This window comes from Crocodylus siamensis, chromosome 2 (genome assembly GCF_052110815.1).
Source record: "Crocodylus siamensis isolate JL-2025a chromosome 2, ASM5211081v1, whole genome shotgun sequence".
NCBI classification, from domain to species: Eukaryota; Metazoa; Chordata; order Crocodylia; family Crocodylidae; genus Crocodylus; species Crocodylus siamensis.
This window is the reverse complement of record NC_143396.1, coordinates 143,911,936-143,934,810: the sequence shown is the minus strand read 5'-3', so window position 1 is coordinate 143,934,810 and position 22,875 is coordinate 143,911,936. Positions and strand designations below refer to the sequence as shown.

General features: G+C 41.3%; 1 protein-coding gene across 4 annotated transcripts in view; it reads left to right on the top strand.

Annotated features, from left to right (window-relative positions):
• Positions 1-18,906, top strand: part of MAPK10 (mitogen-activated protein kinase 10) — a 425,444-nt gene extending 406,538 nt beyond the window's left edge. For 3 of the 4 annotated variants that reach the window (XM_090037016.1, XM_090037015.1, XM_090037017.1), the window contains 3 exons: positions 3,572-3,635; positions 5,807-5,884; positions 15,773-18,906. In XM_090037016.1, coding sequence (XP_089893142.1) covers positions 3,572-3,635; positions 5,807-5,884; positions 15,773-15,915 — 285 coding nt within the window. In that variant the 3' untranslated portion in view covers positions 15,916-18,906. Of the gene's footprint in view, positions 1-3,571; positions 3,636-5,806; positions 5,885-15,767 lie in introns of all 4 variants that reach the window. The other variant, XM_090037018.1, reaches the window with a different exon arrangement.
• Positions 18,907-22,875: the final 3,969 nt, after the last annotated feature.

The window sequence follows — 22,875 nt, the reverse complement described above, 5'->3', positions numbered from 1 at the left end:
GTGGGAGAAGAAAAGGGATTTGTGTGTCATTCACTGTGTGCCATGTTGTGTACAGCATGTGAGGTAATAATTCTAAGTGTACTTCTTAAGATTTTGAAATCCAGTATAAAATCTAGCAGTAAACAGAGACTTAGCAGCCAGCATCACCTAATATTCAAAGTGACAATTAGCTGATCGTCATGCTAAGAATCTGGGTGTGGGTTACGTCCCCACTAGACACATCAATACATGCATGAATGCACTTTAGTTAATGCGGATTAAATATACTAGTACCTCTGGGTGCCTGTGTGTAATTACAGCACATTGGAGTAGGCTTGATCAATCAAGTCTGCTGGAGTGTGGCAATTATAGTGCTCCAGGAGCCTCCTGCCTCTCATATTTCAGCATCCCCACGCTTCAAAATGGCAGTGGGAGTGCTTGAACTAAAACACTATGCTGCAGTGCTTTAATTAGAGCAGCTTTAGGAACAGCTCTAATTAAAGTGCCACCCCCATCCCATCTCAGAGCATGTGTAAAAGTGTGCTCCATTGTGAGGTGCTAAGAAAACGTGCATTAGCCTGTCTTAATGTACATTAACTAAAGAGCATGGGGTATTTATATGCATGCTCTGGGATTGGGGCTCTGAGAGCTGCTCTAATTAAAGAGTCCAGAGTGTCTCTTGTATTAGGATCCCCACACTTAAAAGTGGTGGTGTGGCACTTTAGATAAAGCTCATTTGATTTTTAAGCATGGGGATGCTTAACATGAGACACTGGAGGCCACTGAAATTACCACACTGCTATAATTACAGCACATCGGAGCAGCCTTGTTGTGTGTATAGGCATCCATGGTTTTTAAGTGACACTTAATGCGCATTAGTCTATTTTAATGCATATTAACTAAATAACACAGGGTTTTTAGTGACGCTTTAATGTATATGTGTAGATGTGTCCGTTGTCTTAGCAAATCTCCCCTTTGCAGTCCCATTTGAGATGGAGAAGGTCATTTGTAGATTGAGTAGTACAGTGAAGCCATACATTTTTCACATCTTGCATATGGATCCTTTACTTGTCCAGAGTTCTGAAAAGCATAGAGTAAATATCCTCCATGAAAATCTAGGATTTATTTTTGTGAATTATATGAATGTCCAAAGGAATCATGTAACTTAATGTCTGATTCTTATTCTGAATATTAGTTTTTGGCTGCCAAGTTTCTGCCAAGAATTGAATTTTAGTGGCCAAAGCTCTAAAAGCCCTTAGAAAGACAGGTGTTTTGGGGATATTCTCTTCCAGTCTCTTATTCTCCCTGTCTCTGACAGAGAAATGGTGGTTCTGCTGATGTGATTCAGAGTACCGTCCAGCCAAATGCATCCTCACACAACCACCACCACATACTAGAGCCAGCTGCTTAATGAAGCAGATTGCCTCTGTAGCTGTAATGTGAATTCATAGGCCCCTTGGGCTTTGTCTTCTTCCCAAGTGCTCTCTGCTTTTCTCATTAGGAAATTCATGCTGTAGGGTTGGCAGATTGTCTGAGTGATAATCTGTCAGACACTGATCTGGAGAACCCAGGTTCACAGCAGCCTTGTCAACAGGACTCTGTTTTTATTTATTTATTTATTTTTAAGGCTGAGTGGTAAACTTCATGATGCAGGAAAGAGAGATCTTTAGCTGGGTTTTCAATGGCTTTGGCTGAATCCAGGCTGAGCTTTTGGGTCAACAGCTGCTGCAAGCCTGACTTGCAATAAGGTACAAACAAAGGTCATCACATTATTAAAAATAAAATGGCATCATATAGCTGAAGAGTTCTTATCTGATCTAACCTGCTGAGATGGCAAAACCCTGTCACAGGTCACAGCCAGAACTGCTGAGATCCCATTCCCCTTTTAACATGGCAGTGCAGGCTTCCCCTCCATGACTTGCTTGGGGCCACGAGGCCTCATCGCAGGTCACAATCAAATCTAGTATGATATTTCACTGCCAGACCTCTTCACTCTGGACTCTTTCTACTACCTGCTGGGACACCATGACCTCATCTCAGTTCACAGGCACACATCTGTTAGTGTACAACTTCTGCTAGCTCCTGTGGAGGCCCCGTGGAGCCTTTTTTTGTTCATTGTGAAACACAGTGCATGCTGTATGTATACGTCACATGCATGTTGAAAAGGGCTTGGCTCTGACAACTTAAAGCCCATCTTCTGTGTACACTGCATTATGTTCATATTATGCGGGCAGCAGTTCATGGGGTGTAAATGACTTTTATGGACCTGATATAAACCCACAAGCAGAAAATGCTACTTGTGTAGATCTAAGTTAGTAGGAATAGTTATGTGATATTATATTGTAGTTTAGTCTATATTAGACTATTTGGCTAGGTACCGACATTCAGAAAGTCTGAGGTGGAATCAGTCCAAGTTATGCAGTTTTCTGTAAGCGATGTAGTTTAGATTGGTAGTAAACAGAACAGACATTCACTCTTTGGTGTGGGGGAAGGAGACAGGGAATCTTGGGGTAGGGTCTGCCACTTTAAAATCAGTCTGTGTGTGCCAAACGTCTTTTCTGTTACAGGTATAGACCGGTTTCCGATCACTTATACTGGTAAAAGTGTAATGTCTGTACCTGGCCTCTGAAAAATAGGATATAATCTTAGTAAGTAAAGACCTTGTGATGAGTGTGCATATGCATAAGGTGTAGAATTAAGGTTGTTCCTCTTATATCTAGCTCTCAGCCTTTCAGTAGCAGTAGGTACCATAGTTGGTGAGAGTGCATGAATTGCTTAAGATTTCTATCCATGCTACAGTTATCTCTGTACTGGATGCTAAGGCACAAGTTTTCATTACCTGCTCTGAGTAACTAGACCAGGAAATATAGGATTTAAGTACTGGTACCAGAATCTCCTTTATTTCTGGTTCCAGTTCAAAGTCCATTAAAAGTCAGTCCTCTGTTTTCTTTCAGTGAGATTTGGATTGGGGCATCTGTGCATGAGGAGCAACTATAACACTTGAATTGTGGTTCCTTCTGCTGCACTCATTCACTCCAACTCATTTGTATTCTCCATGTCAGTAATTAATATTGTATCAGAATTCTTTTGCACCCTCAGCAACATCTTATGGAGTAGTGGTCTAAAAATTCTCAGAGTAGAATTTAAATCTCTGGTGAACCAGAAATCAGCATAGTTAGTCATCATTTGATAACAGTAATCCTGATAGGATCCAAATGGTCATCTGCTCAGGATGTGCTTAGAAGTCCATGGAGGTATTTGTGAACAGACAAATCCCATTCACTCAATTTATACTGCTCTTCTAAATAAAACCTTTATCAAGGAGGGAATGGGACCCATGGATGACTAGGGTTTAAGATGATTCAAGGTGGGAATATCAACGAGCCTAGTAAGGCCAGCCATACTACGTCTCAGAAAATAATATTAATGTGGAGATTGAAGATGCAGAAAGAATTAAAGGACCTTCATTTACACCCTTTAATCTCTAAATATAAACAAACAATAGAAACTGCTTTAATTTCAGTTATTACTGCTAATTATTTATCAGTATAATGGAATTGTCTATTCACCTATTTTTCCTTTTGCTCTACAGCCTCCTCCACAGATATATGACAAACAGCTGGATGAAAGGGAACATACAATTGAAGAGTGGAAAGGTAATCCTATTTTAAAAATATGCAGCATCTAGATCATATCTTGCTTTCAGACACAGCACTGCAATTCCTCAACAAATCCTTTGCAGCATGGAGAAGAATTGCATCCTATGTTTTGTTAGTAAGTAGACAAGAAGCTTTTTAATTTTTTTTTATTATTTTGCTTTTCACCTGCAGTCTTCAATGGATAAAAAAAGAGCATGAAGAAGAGGTACACTTTCTCATTTATACATTTTTAATTTACCATAGGGTGTGGCCTAGTGATAAACTGGTTTAACGAATCAGGTTTCAAGTGGCTACAGCAGTAGTAAATAGACCTCATGTAAGCTGTTTCCTAAGGGATGAATTTCACCTCAGAACAATATTTTACAAGGTCCACTGATGTTGTCCATCAGATTAAGCCCACCCACTTTTGAAATGGAGCGGCTTCTGGTTTGGGATACCACACCTGTTTTAACAGTATATTTCCAATGAACAGAAATTCAGGCCAGCAAGTGAAAAAGAAGTGTATGCTCATTTTGATTTTGTTGCTGTTATTTGAAGTGGTATAACTACAGCAAGGCAACTAGGCCAGGCACCCTGGTGCCAGCTTGGTGGGCGGTGGGGGGGTGCGGGATGGAAAAAAACAGCTGTTGGTACAGCCGCACTATCACACTGACAGTATGGTGGCAGCAGGAAGTTTCAGCTGCCCCTGCGTGTCATGGCTGCTCTGGGTGCCCAGCTGCCTTGTTACACCTATGACTATTTGCATTAATTAAAATTTTTGGTATATGATTTGGCACATGGTCCACAGTGATTTCAGTGGAGCTCCCCTGGTAGAATGGCACTGCTGCACATGGGTAAAATGGCAGGATCTAATCCTGTATTTATATATGGAGAACTACGGAAATTTAGGCAGCAGGCAGCTGACTTCATGGGCCAGTTGCGGGGCCAGCTGCAAGTTTATCATGATAGGGCCCTCTATGCCCCCAGTGGCCCCACCCCTAACTGCTGATTAGTCAAGAGGGCTGTCAGTGATGCAGTTCCACCACTCACTATTGATTGAATGCGGTGGGGCTGTGTGACAGGCAGCCCTCTCAACCAATCAGCAGTGAGGGAGAGGGGTAGCCACCACGTTGGCTGCTCCCCTTTGCACTGGCAGCTTCAGCCCCCCCAGCCATACAGGCTGCATGGTTGGGCTGCAGTGGCCATAAGGATTTTTATTATTTTATTTTTAAGGGGGGTGGGGTTCACTGATTTTGTGGACAGTGCCTAATTTCATAACTTCCACCAAATTGCGACTTGAGTAGGTCCCTGTTTATATACATCCTTTCCTGATGTGGCAGGTGCAGTTTAGTGAAATGTAGAGCAGCTGATTCTGACACTAATTGAAGTTGAGAGGATCAGTTGGGGAATATAATACTATTCAAAAGGATAAGGTGTGGCAATTGGGTCCATTGTAAGCAGCACTACAGTTACTGTGCCAACTTTATGTATGAACAGTAAATATTAAAACAACTCAGTTATTGTGCTTTGCCATCTAGGCTTAAAAGCATGAAAAAGAGTGGATCTTGGACATAGGAGAGACTCACTAAAGTTTAAGTGAGCAAAATGAGGCTGTCAAGATGCCAGAAATCTCTCTCATTTTCCAGGAAAGTAAATAGGGCTGATAAGCATAAGAAATAACAGGAAACAAAACCCACGTTGGTTTGCACAGATACCAGTCATGCATGGAGAAATTGGTTTAATGCTTGCGTTCTTCTATGACAAAATTATCTGGAAAAGGTTTCAAAAATGTCAATATGTATAGTTTAAAGGCTGGGATATGTGGCCTGTGGTAATATATTGTAATGCATTGAATCTCTGGTTTAAAACTCCCCAGTGAGTTTGGTATGAAGAAACAAGTGGCTTGAGTTACTCTTGTGCAGCATGATGAGTATGTTGTGCTCATGTTTGCTTGGTAGTTGACAGATTCAGAATATGAGTTCAATGACAAGAGTTACTAAAGTGATAGAATATATGCCAAAGTAGGCTGTATGGGTTGAGCAGCTGGAACAAAGATAGAGAGAGGCCGTCAGCTGAGAAAGTGAGATGGTTCATTTAGAACCTAGCATACGTTTGTGAAAGAGTTAGTTATGGCTTTACAGTGTTCTATGAATGGTTCCTTTTATAATTGCATCGATTGTCTCTCACAGAACTGATCTACAAAGAAGTAATGAATTCTGAAGAAAAGACGAAAAATGGCGTAGTAAAAGGACAGCCTTCTCCTTCAGGTACTCAACCCCATTGAATAACCTTAATGTGTTTTCCGCAGCACCAAGAGAGAGCCCAAATGCTGCAATGGCCCCAGCACCTGAACCTGAAAATGTATTATACAATTTAGTGCTTTTTAATGAGTCGAGTTTTATTAACTGAATGCCAGTGGCACATTAAGACTTAAAAATGGACCACGTGGATTCCAGCTGCGATTATAAAAATCCCCAAATCAACCTTGATAATGACTATACAGCCACAACAGTGAGACAATGTTGAAGGGGAACTGAAGAATGGTTAACTGTTTCAGAACCACAAGGAAAAAGAATATAACACATCCTTACCCTATCTCTTTAGGTAACCTGATCTGGCTACATTCCTGAGGGGAGGGGGGACCTGCTCCCTCTGCCTACGTGACTGGTGTCAGCTACCTGGGTGAGGGGCTTCTACCTGGTGGGCTAGAGTCTGCCCAGCAACTAGTGATGTATTTCAAATTGGTTGGCTGACAGCCAACAGGTGCTGGCCTCCATCGGACCAGGTGAATGAGGTCACAGGGGCTATATAAGTTAAGACTGCCCAGGAGGAGGGGGCAGCAGCCATGCGGGGGACTCAGAGAGGAGTTTTACCATCTGAAACTGGCTCTTTCCTCCATAACTCATGAGCTAGGAATGGCCTGCCTCCAGAGGGAATCTCCAACAGCCTCTGGATGATGCTTGTAAGTAAGCTACTTGAGATCTGGTTAGATATATAGCTGGCAGTAACTCAGATGCATGATCAAAAGGCTACCTCAGCCAGACTGTTTTGCTCTATGGGATTTCTATGATATTGATATTGCTTTATCTTGAACCCTATTTTCACCCTACCCCTGTAATCAGTAAAGTTCTCCTTTATGACCAGTGTAGGACACTTATTGAGGGATTGGTCTAAATTATGCCTAAGAGGCCCCTTAGATCTGTGGACTAAGGGAGACTTTCCTTTTTGGCCCCCGATTTGGGGAAGTGCCCCAAGTGCCTGTACTAGGTCGAGTAGGACTATTAGGCCTGTGTTTCCCCGAGGATGCAGGGCTGAGAGAGTCCCTTCTCGGGGTGGTGGGAGCTTACGTTACCCCAGGCTAGTGAGGGTGCTCCAGGAAGGGGGACAGCCGGACATGAGGCACCCCTAGGGAGGCACTCGGAGCCTGGAAAGTGGTCAGGCGCAGTGAGGTGGGTGGCTCAATGCAGGAGTGCCCCCTACTGGCCTGCTACAGTTGTAACTTACATTTTTTATGAGGGATATTTTTATTTCACAATATGGTGGTTAGAATGCTCTATTAGGGTTTTATGCTGTGAGCCACACAAATGTTAATTGGTGTGAGTGCTAGCTTGGAGTTTGGGATAGTCACACCCTTAGTCTAGAAGCCTTCTCTGACTGCCCCTCACAGCTGTGACTTGCCACTAAGAGGCCTGGTGAGCTGGGGCAGGACTAGGAGCTGTAGCTATGAGTTGTCACTATGGCAAGTGGCTGAAAGTGGTTCGAGATAAACCTGGTTGAATTGATTTGGCTCAAACCAGTTTATACAGTGTCTATCCCAGACCCTTTGCTGGTATAAGATAAACCAGACACCCTGAGCATCCCGATATGCTGTCTGGGCTGGGCAGGGCTCTCTGCTCCACTGCAGAGCTGGCCCCTTCCCTCTGCTCCCTGCCCGGAGCTGCAGACAGAAATGCACAGAGCGTCTGCCTGGAGCTGTGAGCTTGGCACAGACTTGCAGGCACACAGCATCTGCTTAGCTTCTGCCTGCTAAGCAGGGATTATTCCCCCCACACCCATGTCTTTACACAGACACCTCAGTATAAGCTAGCAGACTGCATGCTGACTACTGTCCATGCTGTGGGAGAGGACAAAGGCAGACTGGCTTTTTGGTGCAAATCAACACCAAATGTCCTTCCTTGGAAGAACTGTTTAATAAGAGTTAAGGGATAGAGGTTTTGTTTTCTTAATGAGTTGATAAACATTGATTTAGGGGTGATAAACATTCACTTCTGGGCAGCTCAGGAGTGGGGGAATAGTCAGAGTGTCCTGTGGGGGCAAGGCTATGTCCCAATTCAGCTCTGCCCTGTGGAACCCAAAGGAGGGCTGCTCTAGCAACGCCCCCAGCAGGAAACCTGAGCCTCAGGCTAGAAAGCCTGAGCCACTGCAGGCATGTCCCTGCATTTCTAGGATGTTTATCTGGGTTACACACTGATTTAGCCTAGCCAGGCTAGACTAATCTACAAAGATTGGATCAATTTAGGCTCAGGCTTTTTGAATGTCTGTCCCAAGCCTACAGGGTTGGTGACCCAGGGCATGCCTCTATTCCTGCTTTAAGGTCTAGGGTGTAAAAAATCCTGGGATACAGGAGGATTTCAGCTTGCACAGAACATCTGTGGGGAGTGGCCACACCATAATGAAACAAGCTGGGTAGTGGAGATCAGAGAAAATCATGATCTGGAGTGGCATAACATTGATCTGCATATGAGTGTTTAAAACCACTTTAAGGTAGTAATCTGTGGACACTCCAGGGGTTAACAGCCTCCCAGAATTACTGTGTAATAAGACCTATAGTTTACTGAATTAGAAGTTGGGGAGGCACTGAGGTCCCGGACGGGAGGGAAGTTGGGTGTCCAAGAAGAGTGGTCACTCCTTAAGGAAACGATCCTCCAAGCCCAAAGGGAGGTAATCCCAATGTGGATCAAAGGGGGCAAGAGGGTGCAAAAGCCCCCATGGCTCACCAAAAGCATTCGGGAATTTCTTCTAGCTAAAAGGGAGGCATATACCCAATGGAAGGGACGGGCCATCACCAGGGAGGACTATACTGCAGTTGCTCGGGGATGCAGGGGGGCAGTCAGGAAAGCCAAGGTGGAGATTGAACTGGGACTAGCTACCTGGATCAAGGACGACAAGAAGTCCTTTTTTAAATACATAGGGGGTAAAAAGAAGGTACCGGGTAATGTGGGGCTTCTGCAACACATGCTAGGAAATCTGGTCATCGCACCAGATGACAAAGCTCACATATTTAACAATTTCTTTGCCTCCATTTTCCTGAGCAGGGACCGGGTCACCCCCCCACCCCACCGGGACTTCCGTAGGCCCCAGGGGAGGCACACCCAGACTTAGGGTCAGTGAGGATCTAGTCAGGGAACTTCTGGAGGGACTGGACATATTTAAATCAGCTGGTCCTGACGATCTCCACCCCAGAGTGCTGAGGGAATTAGCAGAAGTCATTGCACACCTTTATGAGCACACCTTTATGAGTACTTGTGGTGCTCTGGTGTGGTGCCAGAGGACTGGAAAAGGGCCAGTGTGGGTTCCCATTTTCAAAAAAGGGACGAAGGAGGACCCAGGAAACTATAGGCCAGTTAATCTTACCTCGATCCTGGGCAAGCTTTTTGAGAGAATTATCATAGCGCATGTCCATGAGAGGCCAGCAGGGGAGATTATGCTTAGGGGCAACCAATACAGGTTGCCTAGAGGCAGGTCCTGTCAGACCAACCTGGTGGCCTTCTACGACCCTGTCACAAAATCCTTAGACGTAGGGGTAGCAGTGGATGTAGTCTTTCTGGACTTTAGGAAGGCCTTCAACACTGTCTCTCACCACATTCTCATTAAAAAATTAGGGGACTGGGGTGTTGACACTTACACAGTCAAATGGGTCACTAACTGTCTGGAGGGCCGCACCCAGAGAGTGGTGGTGGATGGGTCATTTTTGACCTGGAGGGGGGTGGGCAGTGGGGTTCTGCAGGGCTCGGTCCTCAGGCCCGCACTGTTCAACATCTTCATCAGTGACTTGGACGAGGGGGTATAAAGCACCTTGTTCATATTCACAGACGACACTAAGATGTGGGGAGAAGTGGGCATGCTAGAAGGGAGGAATAGGCTGCAATTGGACCTAGACATGTTACGGGGGGGCGGAGATGAAAATAGGATGGGGCTCAACACTGACAAGTGCAAGGTGATGCACCTGGGGAGGAAGAACCAGCACCATACCTACAGGGTGGGGAACTCCCTTCAGCAGAGAGGCAGAAAAGCATCTTGGAGTCATTATTGCTGCCAAAATGAACATGGGCCAACAGTGTGGGGATGTGGTCAGGAAGGCCAGCCTCACGTTGTCATACATCCACAGATGCATCTCAAGCAGGTCCAACGAGGTGATCCTCCCCCTCTATGCGACATGGGTCAGGCCGCAGCTGGAGTACTGCTTCCAGTTTTGGGCGCTGCACTTCAGAAGGGATATGGACAGCATGGAGAGGGTCCAAAGGAGGACCACTTGCATGATCAGGGTGCAGCAGGGCAGGTCCTATGGGGAGAGGCTACAGGACCTGAACCTGTTTAACCTCCACAAAAGAAGGCTGAGGGTTGATCTAATGGCCATTTACAAACTAGTCGGGGGGACCAGCAGGCACTGGGGGAGTCCCTGTTCCCCCAAGCACTCCCAGGAGTGACAAGAAGTAACGGTCACAAGCTGGCAGAGGGTAGATTTAGACTGATATCAGGAGGTGCTACTTCCCTGTCAGGGTGGCTAAGTTCTGGAACCAGCTTTCAAGAGAAGTGGTGCTGGCTCCTACCCTGTGGGTCTTTAAGAGGAGGCTAGACTTTTCTGGGGTCGTTTGACCCCAGTACTCTTTCCTGCCATGGCAGGGGGTCGGACTTGATGATCTGCTCAGGTCTCTTCTGACCTTACAAACTATGAAACTAAGAAGAGATAATGGGACTAAATTCTCATTGGTTATAAAAGAAAATGATTCTATTGAAGTCCATACAGTTGCATCCTTAGCACAATTACAACCTTAGCACAGAATTTTGCATCAGTAAGTCATCAAAATTGTACTATGTGAGTATCAAATAGTCAGGCGTATTATGACAATGTATCTTTTCAGTAATGTTAGAATAACCTATGTTCAATGTTGGTGGAGCTTGAGTATGAAAACAGTTTAAAGCAACTATATTTTCAAATCAGGATCCCTGAAATGTCTTCACAAAAAGCTCACCAGCAACATGAATACAAACAGTGCCTTGTGTACACAAATGGGTGCCTCTGAAGACTTTAATTTTGTAGGCAAACAAGATGCCCAGATTTGATTATTTCGTTCCTGTTAGAAAGCCTGTCAGCATGGAACACCCTCCAAACCATTCTTACCTCAAAGTATCATTACTAAATGCAATGTCCACTCCTGGATGATTTGTGTCTAACTGACAGATACTTACTTTTGTTTACTGTTGTATTTACTGTTAACATTTAGCATGTTCACCTCATTATACCAAGGGCTAAATAAACTAACCTTTGATGATACTGTGATTGCACATTACTTAGTAACAGGACTAGGAAGAGCATGACAAAAGTGTGATAAGTTAATGCAGTACTCATTTGGCAATACTAGGGATTTAATAGTGTACCTTGATAATATTTTGCTGAAGATGGTATGAAAGGCAATCCCATGCGTTCCTGCAAGGTACAATATATGTAGGTTTGACTTGTGGAATAATTGGTACCATTACTGAACAATAAATCTGAAGGGCTGATGGGTGCTTGAATAAATCCATGTTTCTTCACATATCTGCTGTAGAGCTGTGCTTGCATACTGATTTAGATGTAAATAATACCAGACTTACTGGTTTGGGGAAATAATATGTAAAGCCTAGCTAGGGCTTCTAGTGAGCCTCCAGCTCACTAGAAGGAAACAACTGGGAAATAACATTGGAGAAATCACTGTCTGATTATAAACAGAATCTCTGGCTATGGAATGACACAGAGCCTCCAGCATGAAGTGCTCATATTCTAGGCTGCAGCTTCGTAGAGCTATCCAGCAAGGACAGAAGACAATCAGATCTAGACAAACTGTGGTGCAAATTTAACATCTGCAACTGCTACAAACTTCCAGATCACACAATTTGCTGTAATACCCAAAGGACCGCCATTGGTTTTGTACCTTGGAGGCAGCTGCTGTCCCTGTCAGTCAAGCACATTGTGTGACATCAGCTGCTAACATGTCCAGATCTATGTTTTGTTCATAAATAAAGTGCTGCGTGAAATGTGTTTTGCATGTGGGGATTGTTTTAGTTTTGTGTTTGGGGTACAAGCAATGTTTCACAATCACATTAGGAAACAGAAATTTGAGAATGAATATAAGGATGTAGTAGTGTTGAAGTGTTGTAGCCATGATGGTTCAGGATGTGGAAGATAGGTAAGGATTTTTTTGGGTTATATTTAATTGAACCACCTATATGGTTGGGAGGGCTCTTTGACAAGCTTTCTGATGTCAAGTAACATTCCTCAGGCCTAGAGAAGGAGACACCGGCTGAACTAAGTAGCAGAAAGAAGAACCCATATAAATACAGTCTCCTTGGAGAGGAAGAGGAGGGTTTTGAGCTTGAAGTGAAGAGGTCTGAACAGGTAGTATGATAGACTAGGGAGCTAGCTAATGGAAGAGTGAAACTATTCAAGAAGGGAGAGGAAATTTTTTACCTGTAAAAAAGCAGGGTGATTAGTAGCAGTGTTAGTTAGGTTGTAATGAGCCATAAAACCACTATATGTATTCTGTTGAAACTTGAACTCAGTGCTCAGTGAGTGCATCTATACAAGACGATTTACTGGGCATTAGCCTAGCCTAGCCTAGCACAGTAAAGCATCAGTGTCATTTAGCGCACATTAAATTTGTCTAATGTGTCATTTGCTAGTACCAGTATATACAAGTACTAGAAAAATGGCACCAGTCTCCACAAGGTGGGGAGAGCCGTCTCATTTCTGAGTGCAGTTGCCTCCCAGGCACACAGATGTCTCCAGTAGTGCAAAACGTGGCTAAGAATAGGATATATGACCGAGACAGTTGCAGCTTCTCCAGTATAATTATTTACTTGATATTCATGCATATGTTTTGTTTTGGAATTCCAAAAATGTCTCCTTACCCCCTCCCCATTTATAATTTGATTACCACAACCTAATTATGTGTTATTTTTTAAAAGTTATTATTTTCAAATAGTGCTACATTTCTTCCCTCTTAAAAGATGAAAGATGTCATGTAATGAAGTTATTTACACAGGGACTTATAATGTCACATAAATGACCTTTTTTGTACCTCTCCTTGTTTTATATACATCTGTCATGCCATTTCTTACTTTTCTCTAAGGAAAAGAGTCCTATTCTCATTGGTCTATTTGCATATGGAAATCTTTCTTTTTCTCAGATAATTTCCTTTGCCAGTGTCTGAATGTTCAATTCCTGCTATGTCAGTTTGGATCAGAATTGAATAGTTTATTACAGGGCATACCACCGATTTTTTTTTTTAATTCTTTTTTAATATAATACTTTTTAAAAAATTATTTTTAAGCACATTGAAGAAGAACAGATGTTTCAAATGCTGCAATTCATTAAGAAGCTATCACTATGTATGAGTAGATCAGATTGCCCTTTCTAAACTGCACAATCTTGCTGTTCCCTACATTAGATTTAATTTGGTATCAGTTCCCTATCTCTGATACTTTGGAGAACTCCTGAAGGATCACCTTGTTTTATTTAACCTATTGTAAACAATTTTTGTTATTCCAAATTTGCCTTGCTCCTCCATTTCCTAAAAAAGTTAAGAAAATTATCCATACCCTTTGTTCTTCTTGTAAGCACAAAAACTACTATTTTCTTTGCAGTTGTTTTTTCCCCTCACTGGGTGTGGGTACATGAGACGTTTACTAATTACAGTTGCCTAATTAACTGTGCAGTAAACATCTTGGCATCAAAGCATACACCCCATTTATAACAGAAAAAAATGAATTTACTCTGCAGCTAATTTAACTAACTTATCCTGCTGTGGACTAAAAAAACTGTGTGCCCCAGCGTATTGACCCTAGGAGTCCCCTAGGAGCTGTGGCTGCTCCACTCTGGCTCCACAGGCTATACCTGAATAAATTGCAGTTTGTTATTCTGGCATTAAGTGCTCCCAGGTGCACATTCAAACAGCATACCCAGGAGCAATAAACTGCAGAGCCATAAGCTGCACAGTTCATTCAGGCACAATAATAGCAAGTGTAGATGTGTCCACCACTAACAAACATTGCACCAGATCCTCTCATGAAAATTATTATCAGTGAAACTTGAATATAGCTATACACCAGACTCTATGATTACAGGAAAAAAAATTAGAGACAGATGAACACATGTAGAAGAACATTTTACATTTTTCACTGAACAGCCACTTTCAGACATTGCTTGAGGGAAAATTACAAAACACCTTCAAATGTTTGGGCTTCACAATTCAAGAAGGATGTGGAGACGCTTGAGAGTCCAGAGGAAAGCCATGCACATAATCAGAGGACAGGATCATCAATTCCTGTAAAAAGGCCTTATGAAGAAAGGCTGAGAGTGATAGGACTCCAGCCTGGAGAAGTGCAGGCTCATGGGTAACCTGGTGGCAGTCTATAAGTATATCGGGGTGTGCATCAGGATCTGTGGGAATGTCTGTTCACCAGAGTACCCCAAGGGATGACAAGGTCCAATGCTCACAAACCCCTGCAAGACTGTTTTAGGCTGGACATAAGGAAAATTTTCTTTACTGTCCGAGCCCCCAAGGCCTGGAATAGGCTCCCTCCAGAGGTAGCGCAAGCACCTACTCTGGACTCCTTTAAGAAGAGTTTGGATGTTTATCCGTCAACCCTAGCTGACTTCCTACCCTTGGGGCAGGGTGCTGGACTTGATACTCTCCCGAGGTCCCTTCCAGCCCTAATGTCTATGAAATTTATGTTGAGGTTGGGAACTAAGATTCAAAAGATGACTGGACACCAAGGACTGAACACTGATATTGACTTTGACTCCAGATAATCCTTTTTTATACAATAAATGGCCCACTTCTCTTTTGAAAGGTCTTGATCTTCCACTAAATATAGCGTCACAGAATCATAGGAAAATATCACTAGCAGAAACCTAATGAGGTTATATAATCCAGCCCGCTTGCTCAAAGCAGGCTCATCCCTTTCTAAACCATTCTTGTCAAGTATCCAATCTGGTCTTGAAAGCTTCCAGGAATAGTGATTCTACAGTTTCTCTTGGTAGCCTGTTCCAAAGACTGGCCACCCTCATAGTCAGAAAGTTCCTCCTAGTCCCCAAACTAAATTGCCTTTGCTGAAGCCATTGCTCCTTTCTGACCCTATGGTGACAGACAAAAGCCCATTTCCATTCTTTGTATAATCGCATTTTAGGTATTTGAAGACTGTTATCAAATACTGCCTCAATCTTCTCGCCGCCAGACTATATCACCCTAGGTCTTTCAAGCTTCCCCAAGGCTAATAATTCTTATTGTTCTGATATGGATTCTTTCCAACTGTGCACATCCTTATTTAAGTGTGCAAAACTGGATATGGTAAGGTCTCACCAGTGCTGAATAGAGAAGAAAAATAACTTCCCTTGATTTTAAAATGACATTCCGTTAATGCAAAAGCCAAAAGAGAGCTGTTGGGGGTTTTTTAGCAACAAGAGCACACTATGTGTGTTCTTGAAACATTGAGGTCCTTTTCTGCAATGCTGCAGTTTAGGCAATCATTTCCCTGGTCTGCCTGTGTTCATGCAATAATCCTATCCCAAGGGCAGGACTTTGCATGTGTTGTTGAGTCTCATCAAGGTATCTTTTCTTGTGTGATTTGCCTTAGGAATTTTTCCCTTATCCAGTTTCACAGCACTGCAGACTCCTTTTCATTTTTCATTTTGCCTCCTTTTTTCTCAGACCTGAAGAAGAAAGCATTTTATTATAAAGTCCTTTACGTAACAGCTGGCTTATTTCCTATTGACCAACCGCAGCTAAAAAGGTCCAAACACCTGTTGCCACAGAAAATGTGCTATTTGTTTTTAAGCTGCGGGGCATCCTTGGATTTCAGGTTTAATCACGTTGGTGTTCATTTTCTTAGCACAGGTGCAGCAGTGAACAGCAGCGAAAGCCTCCCTCCATCCTCCTCTGTCAACGACATCTCCTCCATGTCCACCGACCAGACCCTGGCATCTGATACTGACAGCAGCTTGGAAGCTTCTGCAGGACCCCTAGGTTGTTGCAGGTGACTAGCTGCCTGCCTGCGAAACCCAACGTTCTTCAGAAGATGATATAATTTAGGAGGAAAATAACAAGAATTAAAAAGATGGAAAGGAAGAGAAATAAAATATAAAAGATTTAAATGAAACAATACTCTTTTCAGCCTGCTTCTCCTACAAAGTTATGTAATGCTCAAGTGTATATTTAACTTCTAGTTGCTCTGCTTTGGTCTTCTTCCAATGATGCTTACTGCAAGAAAAAAAATGGAATTAAAGAAGCCTTTTTTTTCATAAAGTGTAAAATTAATGGCTGCAAAACCAGCAACCTGCAACTGTCCCTTTTTCACACTGGCATGACAAGGTGTGCAGTAGCCACTCAATATTTATGTGTGTGTATCTAACTTTATTTCCTCTCTGTTTTATCAACTTCTGCCTAACTAGACAGTTACAGATACACACACGCTGTTCTCAGCCTACATACAGCACTTATACACAGAAACATAGAGGTAAGATCAACAGTACGTGCAGCTGTGTATCTATATACACATAATTTTATATGTACACAGTGTGTGCTCAAACTCAACGGCCCATTTCATCTGATCTACATGCATACATCTGTAATATATTTCCAATATATAATCTGTTCTGTTTGTTCACTGATTAAATTTAAATCTCATAAGATTTGTAGAAGTGGGAATAACAAAATCAAGCTGAAGCTTCCTCAGACCCTTGAAGGTACAGCATTCAAATTTCAGCTGACATCTCTTACTTTTTAAAGAATGCTAATGTGTATGGAGAATGTATGCAATGGAGCTTCACAAGAACATGTGCTTTCATTTTGGGTACTGACATTTATTGCTTTGAATTTTAGAGGAGAGATGCTGAGCCAAGACTAGGTTAAAAGGCAGCACTTCTGTCTTTGGGAGATGTTTAGGTTGAGGATGGAAGTGTTTCTCAATTAATTTAAGACTACAGGGATTTGCTTTAGCATAAAACTTCCCATAGTGATCATGATGCAGTGAGTTTTGTTTCTTAGCTTACAGATCGGCTAATGATTATCCACTAGAATGTGTGTATGTTTGTTTTAGAGAATAAAGGGAAGATGGATAGGATCAGTCATGTATACATTTTTTATTAGGCCCTCAGCAAGTCGATATGACAAAGAAAGGACATTTGCAGCCTATTCACTTCATCTAGGTTTTATTTATTAAGTTTTTATTACTGAAATGTAATTGATTTTTTTTTTAAATAATCTCCCATGCAGGAACTCCACTACTTGAAAAGCACTGACTCTCTAACTGATTCCAGCTATTTTTGTTCCTTGTGATGTATTATTTGATTCCCCCCAAATGCTTTAGAACTAGGCTATACATACCACACCAGTAAAATGAATGACCAAACATTGACATATTTTAAAATTAAAGCAAAGTCTATTAACAGGTAAGAGGTGGGCTGAGAGCATAATAATCAGGGCCATAGACAGCTTTGCATATTTTGAAGGTAATAAAGAGTAAATATCAATTGGAGGTTGACAGATAAGAACAATTGGAACTTGCCGGGTTGAGTCTGGAATTTTGAAAGTATATAGCACCACTTCAGGTGGTGGTAAGTACAGAACAAAGTTTCCAGATGAAAAAGCAAGGAGAGTTTTTAGGTGGAAGAAATGTAACTGACTGAGTGGGAATTTAGTCAGGACTCTGGGTTTTAGATATTTCCTTTTAACTAACTGTACCATGTAATGTGAAATTACATTGTTCATGGTTTTATGCCTCCTGTAAATAATAGGAAGAGCTAATCTAAACAGGTTAGTTTACATTTGGATGGTTTGCGGCTCCGTTAAATATCATCTATTAATATTGGACAACTGACAAACCTGCAATACTTAAATTGGGAAAGCATATATCAAGTGAGGTTTTGTTCAAGCAATACAAATTCTCCTCAAGGAAGTAAAATTAGAATAAAGTTAAATAACTGTACCCAGAGTAGGTACTTAGAGCAGTCTGCAAGTAAAAAATAATTTTCCTCAAGTATATTTTTGGTGGGTTTTTTTCCTCAATGAAATCTTATTTTCATATATTGAAAATAAAATTATGTAAAACACTTTCTAAACCTCAGAGCAGTAATTGTGAAAGCAATAACTATAAAACAGTGGAATAAAATACATTTAGCAATATTCTCTTAAAGCCATGAAACACCAAGTCCATGTTTAGCAATGTAACCCAAAGCCAGCATCAGTTCAAAGCCAATGCTTATGAAAGTTTTTAAAGACACAAAGGCAATAATACTGAGGGTGATTTCTTAGCAATAATAAATGGTTATCAGGTTCAGGTTTCAACTGTCATACATTAACAAAAGTAAAATGCAGAAAATTAGTATCTACTTTTTAACTCTTTGATGTGTACCATTTTGGGTATCATCTCAACCAGACACAGGATGAGCCTCTTGGAGTGACAGATAATTAGATTCATGCAATTGCAAACACATTATAGATTTGGAGACTTAAATAGCTGTCATAGTGTTTTGTTGCTAACGTTAATTGCTAGAAAGGCAGAAGCAACAAGGCATTCAATCAACAGAGGTATTTATGGCATAGGAGAGGGGTTGTCAACTGGGGGTACACATACCTTGGGAGTATGGGAGTACTTGAGAAGGCTGTAGCTGGGGGCAAGGGAAGCTTGCATGTGGTCATTGCCGCCACTCCACGTTCAGCCATGCCAGTCTGCCACCCCACCACCACTCTGCATTTGGCTGTGCTCCCCGCCCGCACCCAGTGTCTGGCTACATGCCGTCCCACCCCCTGCTCCATGTCCAGCTGCCAGGGGTATACAGCTCTGCATCCAGCTACCGGGGGTACATTGACTCAAAAAGGTTGAAAGTCTATGGAATAGGAGACTTTTGTGCGCCATCTTTTAAAACCAGCATCGTTTATTTTAACTGTTCACTCCTCCATAGGTTTATGTTTATGTCCAGTCACCATATAAGATGTTCCAGTTGTTGGCACTATATGAATCTGAAAGGAAAAGGGAGGGTGGCGGGGAGGAGAATTTCAATGTATTCTTTAGAGCCTGGTTTCAGCATTGCCTAGGTTTCATTGAAATCAGTCAACTTACATGGCTTACTGTGTGCTTTAGTCCTTTGTGGAACTGGGATGGACTTAAGCATATGCTGCAATGTTTTTGCAGAAGTAGGCTCTAAGACAACAATTATTACATTGCTTTTAGACTTTAGATGTATCATTCTTCTTTATGAGCAGTTCTGCTCTCTGGGGAGATGCAAATTGTCCACACTGGAAACCAGAACAAAGTCATCACCACATGAGCAATAGCAGTTGGTGGTTCTGCTTCTGTCAGAGAAGTACTGTTGCTCAGGATCTGGAAGTAACTAACACACAGTCTTACACAAGTCTTAGAAGTTCCAGGCATCTGTCTTCAAAGTCTTTTCTTCAATTATCTAGCCAGCATGAAATGATGAATGTTCTTATTCTTTTTCATGCCAGTGTTCTTTCAAAACAACCTCTGTTTTTGATTTAAAAAAAAATTAATAAACACCTTTCATTTGCAGTTTTCCAAGTGCTTTGCAACTGTGAGTGGTAGTATCACAACTGTATAGATGCAGAAAATGAAAGATGTGGTAGCTTAGTATCAGATTTTTTTCATGGTATTTAGGCACTTAAACAATCAGATAGTTACCTAGTGAGGTTTCTAAAAGTTCCTAGGTGCCTAGGTCTACTGAAACTAATAAGTGAGCCACCTCAGACCTTTCTGTGAAGCCTTTCAGGTGCACCAGATCCTAATTGAACCTGTAGGGTCTTCCACTTAAGGGTGAGCTTAGGACAGCTTAGGAGCAATGATTTCCTATAGAGTGAATGGGGAGACTGAAAGACCTACCAAGGATGATCCAAATCACCAAGTCACTCAGCAGGAAAGGAACCAGAACTAGTTGGAGGGAGACTGTAGCTACTAGAATCTACCCAAAGTCAAGTGAGCTGAGAAGTTGTTTCTGACAAAGGAGGCACTGTCATTGAGACCATTCAGAGGGCATGCAGCAAGCTCAGTATAAAGCCACACAACTGTTTGCTTGATGGGTGAAGGAAGGAGGTGCTGACCTCATTAGCTTGGTAAAGAGGGCATTCGCCTAGATGGCAGGAGTCCAAGGTTCTGGTCCCTGGTGCTAGAATGGTTCATGTTAAGACTCATCGGCTAAAAAACATGCACCTCTGAAAGCCAGGAGCCAATCTCCCATTTCCTAGAAAATACTCAACACCCTCCAGCATTGCACCTACTGATGAGCTCTTAAGAGTCTCAGGGCTACCTGTCAATCCCAAATAGCTTAAGCACATGCATGCTCAGGTGAGCAAAGATGGTGGTATTCCCAAACATGCACTTGTACACATAGAATCAGTTTTCAGCAGAAACTTAGGTCTCATAGAATTTCTCTTGCAGTAACTGGATAAGCATGCCCATCATGCGTGCTACAAGAAATTCTACAAAGACCTAAGTTTCTGCTGAAAACTGACTTCTGTGGACGTTTCAACTAAAGAGCAACTTAAGTGCCTAAGCCCCTTTTTTGTGATCTAGTCATTAAGTGGCTTTACCTGAGTTAGATAGCTGGCCATTAGCTGAGTGAGGAATGGAACTTAATTTTTTTTATTGTTAATCCTTGTTCTTTACTCAATAGAGTAAAAATATAGAAAGGAGAGAAGTGACTGAAGAACCTGACAAGCAATTCTTTCATTCTCAGATGGAACATATGCTAAGTTTCTGGATGGTATCAGATTCCTATAGGAAAGGTACCAATGTTTCTGACAGATGGATAGGTTTCCATGTTGAGTTTGCCTTTAGACAGTTTTTTGAAAATGGAAAGGTTCTGGACCCAAATTATCTACAGCTGTTAATGTATCTACTCAGGAGCCACTAAACTAAATAGGAGCAATTTTTTCAGCATTCTCTGGGTATGTTCCATGAAAAATTGAATACATCTTTAGAGAATTAAATATTTATTTTAAGTTGTTCATGTCTGATTCCCTGTGCTGTTTGAAATATAAAAGTAGGCACAAGCTTAAATACAAAACAGTTTAAATTGGAGCAAATGTAGGTTTGGTGAAAAAAGCAGTGAAAAAACTAATGAGTTCTTAATACATCCCTAATTCACTGAAGTTTTTCTTAGGTTTTTTTTTTTTAAATGTTCACCTCAATTATTCTATACATCTGTTACTCCAAGAGGTGGCAACCTCAGCTAAATCAGGTGAGGCTTCACTGGTGCCATTTTGCTAAATTTATAAACAAAAGGTGACATCCACAAGATTGGTTTCACCATCAAGTTTCTCAATGAAGCTTACTTAAGAAAATACACGTGTCAGTGCCTTTTGGATCTTTGTAATATTGCCACTTAGTTAAATGTAATCCAAAGCAATATCATTCAATGGAGCTGATCAGGAATTATCCAACACAGCATTTTTCTAATGTAAAGACAGGTTGTTTTTTTTTAAACCAAATGTTTCAAAAACCAACAAACAAAAAGCTTAATTTAGATAAATAGGCCAGTTAAAAAAAATTTGAAACAGTTCTGAAACTGTTAAAACATTCTGAAATTGTAATCTGTAAAAAGAAAGAATTTTATTTTTTTATTTGAGAAGATCTTCTCGTTTTACATTTTAGCTACTTTATACTAAAGAAGCGTAATAATATTTCTGAAGAAAAAATTGAAATGATGTTTAGTTTTATTGACTGAGCTAATCCAAGTATTTTTGGATCCTTAACCCTTGGCTTTGTCTTCTCTTCTTTTTTTCAATTACAATTTTTCATCCAGTCCAGGGTGGGAAAATTTTCATGACCTTAGAAATATTCATAGAACAAGAAAAAACATGTTCCACTAAGTTTTACTACTCAGTGCTTCTTGGGAGATAAAGACAACATTAATACCTACAGGGAAGCAGGTTAATTTTTTCCTTTAGTAGTAGGACAAACACAGGTCTAGGTTAATTGCTTATTTTAAGTTTACCTAGGCAAATTTTTTTCTGTGTGTTTGTGTATGTGTGTTCGTGTGCATGTGTGTGATTTGCTAAGTTCCTGATTTACTAATATTTGATCCAAGTTTCTCAATGAGGAAAAAAATGTCATAATATTACCATGGATCTTCAAGAATCTGAAGGCTGAGCTTGCTTGAATTTATACCGGTTTAAAATAAGATTTTGACATAATGCAGGCTCAAAAACTGACTCTTTTACCCCTTGTGTTTTATTTTTAGCAGCTAACAAAAATAGTGTGTAGGGGAATAAAATATTCCAGAGGCATGTAATATTTTAATTAGAAAAAAACCCGCTGTAAACATCTTAATATGTTGTCTATATTGACAATTTGGAAAATAGCCCTGTCCAGTGGAATTCAGTGGAATCCACCTGATACATTAGGGACTTGTCAGTAAGATCTGATTTTTTTTGGTTGTGTTGTTTTTTTTTTTAAGTATTGATTGTAATAGCTGAATTATTTCTATTTCATTTCTGACAAATGACAGGGTAAGGTTTTAAAGAAGGCTTGAGTCTGCTAAAGGAATGTAGAAAACATCAGCTGAGGTGCCTTTTCTAGCTGAGGGTGCACATACTCAACAGTGACGGCTTCTTTGGGAGAGAAGTCTATTCCCAACTTATATATTGTTTCAGATATGGGGACCTGTTTTCTTTTGCTAATTTCCACTGAACAGGGCCATTCTTTTCTTCTGGAAGGAAAGATATTTTCAATCTAAATAACTGTATGGATTTCCCGCTTTGTAACTAATATGAAGTAATCACACACACTCTCTGTTAGATCTTTTTTACAACAGGCCACTGTATGCTTAAATGTGGTTGAAGATTTTCAGTCCATGTACTGATCAATGTACAACAGATGAAAGTACAAGAGGCATTAGTGTCTATAGGAATTTATGTATATTTAGTAAATTGAGTAAGTGGGACTTATGGCCAGTATACATTACAAGAACAAAAACCAATCTCCA